Genomic DNA, 2,250 nt, shown 5'->3' with positions numbered 1-2,250 from the left:
TTCGCGGGTCGGGTCGCGATTGTCGGATTTCAGACGATTGTCGGCAAACATGCAGGTCTATGTATCTTTTTTTAAAAATCAATAATCTCCCCCCATTCCTGAGTCCCGTACTTCACAGCACTCAGAACGCGCGCAGGTCCATTGACCGGTCACAATGACGAGCCCGACAAGACACTTGTATAACTTTCTTTTCTTTTCTTCTTTTGGCCCTCACAAACGACAGCACAGTGACGAACGTTACTTTCATGGCGACAGCACAGTGACGAACGTTATTTTCAAAGCGACAGCACAGTGACGAACGTTATTTTCAAGGCGACAGCACAGTGACGAACGTTATTTTCAAGGCGACAGCACAGTGACGAACGTTATTTTCATGGCGACACCACGTTTGTAATGCAGAACCTGCATGTTACAAATGTTGCGTATTCAGACTTCTATACAGACAAATTTCTGAGATCTTGATTTTCCGGTCGAGCCTCAATGTCACATACAATTCTGCTTGCCGCCATTGCCGCCTGTTCGCATGAAACGTACTCTCACACCGGGAAAAGCTGAATTAATATCACAATCGCGACCGGCAAAAATGAACTTTAAAGACGTTATCGGATTTGGTTTTCAAATAATATTCGAGATCTTTTATGTATTTTCCCCGAGTCTCAGCGATTCTTTTCAAACTCCCAGTAATTCCAGAGGCCTGGAAGTCACCCTGCTTCCAGCAACCCTCTTTCTGATTGACCAGCTGTCGCGGTAGCGGCATTTAGCGGAGGAAATGGCGGTAGCGGAAATCCGCTAAATAGCGGAATATTGAGACCCATGTTTTTTAATGAGGGAAGGAAAAAGAAAAAAAAAATGAAAATAATAAACGGTGGCAGTGAAGGTAAAAAATGTTTCTAGAGACCCGTACCCTGTGCGCTTCTTTGATCCTCATTCTTTCCGCTTGTCGGTCCAACTTGTCCTGCTCTTGCAGTCTCTGTTTGGCATTCTCAATGTTCAGGCCATGAACATCCTCAAAGTCATCTTGCTCCTCAACCTGAAATGGACGAAAGTCTTTATGAAACACAAAACTATTACCATGAGTCTACAACATCTTAAAATTTATACCCTAACAAATGTTAGTTTTTGGTAACACCTTATTTTTTTTTTCCCGTGGTCTAGACTTTGTGTCCTTAGGACAGGTACTTTATACAAACTTTCCTCACTTCACCCAGGCAGGTGGGAATGGGTACACGGCTATAGACAGCAAAAGATACTGTTAGATTTTTAGTGTTTGAGCGCTTAATCACATGCTCGCACTGCATGCTTCCTAAGTAGCTGCAAATATTTCTGAGTGTTCTATGGTCTATTGGGGTAATAACAGTCGTAAAGCGTATAGAGCTTGCTGTTGAGTGTGGACGTGCTGTATTAATGCTATTTATTAATATTACTATTTTCATCATTATCATTATTATTTATAATTAACCCTATCCGTAAGCCCTGGGGTCATTTTGTACCCCCAGGGTTGTATTCTTCCTATTTTAGAATACTTCTAGTACGAAGATCTCTTTGAAACTTTCAGTATTTCTCAAAAAATCATTTTAGACCGCTATGCAAAGCGTACGGATCAGATTAACGAGTAAATCTCCTCTTTGGAAAGTGGAGGCACAGAGTTCCCCATGTAAAATGGGTACAACAGTAAAACACGACGTATGGATAGGGTTACTATCCTTATCATGGTATAGCTTTGTGGAGGAAAATCTTACAGTGGGGTTCTCGTCCTCGTCAAACACCGTCCTCTTGGCATGCCTCAGGAGCCTCAGTTGTTCCCTCGCTTTAGATTTCTTTTTTCTGGACGTGCTCTCCTCGATGACTGGCAGCTGTCGACGGACACACACACACACAATGAAGAAATAACACAACAGGAAAACTGACAATTTCATAACACAATTGCAGCAACGTTACATCAGATGGCTAGACCGGCGGGGTGAAAGTGTAACTTACACTGTCACTTTTTTTTAAATTAAGAAAAAATCTTAGCATTACTAAAAAGAAAAGAAAAGAAGAACTGAGAAACGTTGAACTAAGATCTTAGTATCACTAAAAAGAAAAGAAGAACAGAGAAACGTTGAACTAAGATCTTAGTACCACTAAAAAGAAAAGAAAAGAAGAACGGAGAAACGTTGAACTAAGATCTTAGTACCACTAAAAAGAAAAGAAAAGAAGAACGGAGAAACGTTGAACTAAGATCTTAGTACCACTAAAAAGAAAAGAAAA

The 2,250-nt window shown here is 40.9% G+C and overlaps 1 protein-coding gene across 1 annotated transcript in view; it reads right to left on the bottom strand.

The window, feature by feature from the left end:
• The window catches only part of LOC101862219 (probable ATP-dependent RNA helicase DDX10), a gene marked incomplete at its 3' end in the record, with an annotated part of 24,089 nt that overhangs the window by 2,931 nt on the left and 18,908 nt on the right, over positions 1-2,250 (bottom strand). Inside the window, 2 exon segments of the mRNA XM_005109224.3 lie at positions 905-1,030; positions 1,740-1,853. Coding sequence (XP_005109281.2) covers positions 905-1,030; positions 1,740-1,853 — 240 coding nt within the window.

The sequence above is a fragment of the Aplysia californica genome, unplaced genomic scaffold (assembly GCF_000002075.1).
Source record: "Aplysia californica isolate F4 #8 unplaced genomic scaffold, AplCal3.0 scaffold00756, whole genome shotgun sequence".
Classification (NCBI taxonomy): domain Eukaryota; kingdom Metazoa; phylum Mollusca; class Gastropoda; order Aplysiida; family Aplysiidae; genus Aplysia; species Aplysia californica.
This window is presented reverse-complemented; position numbering and strand designations above follow the sequence as displayed.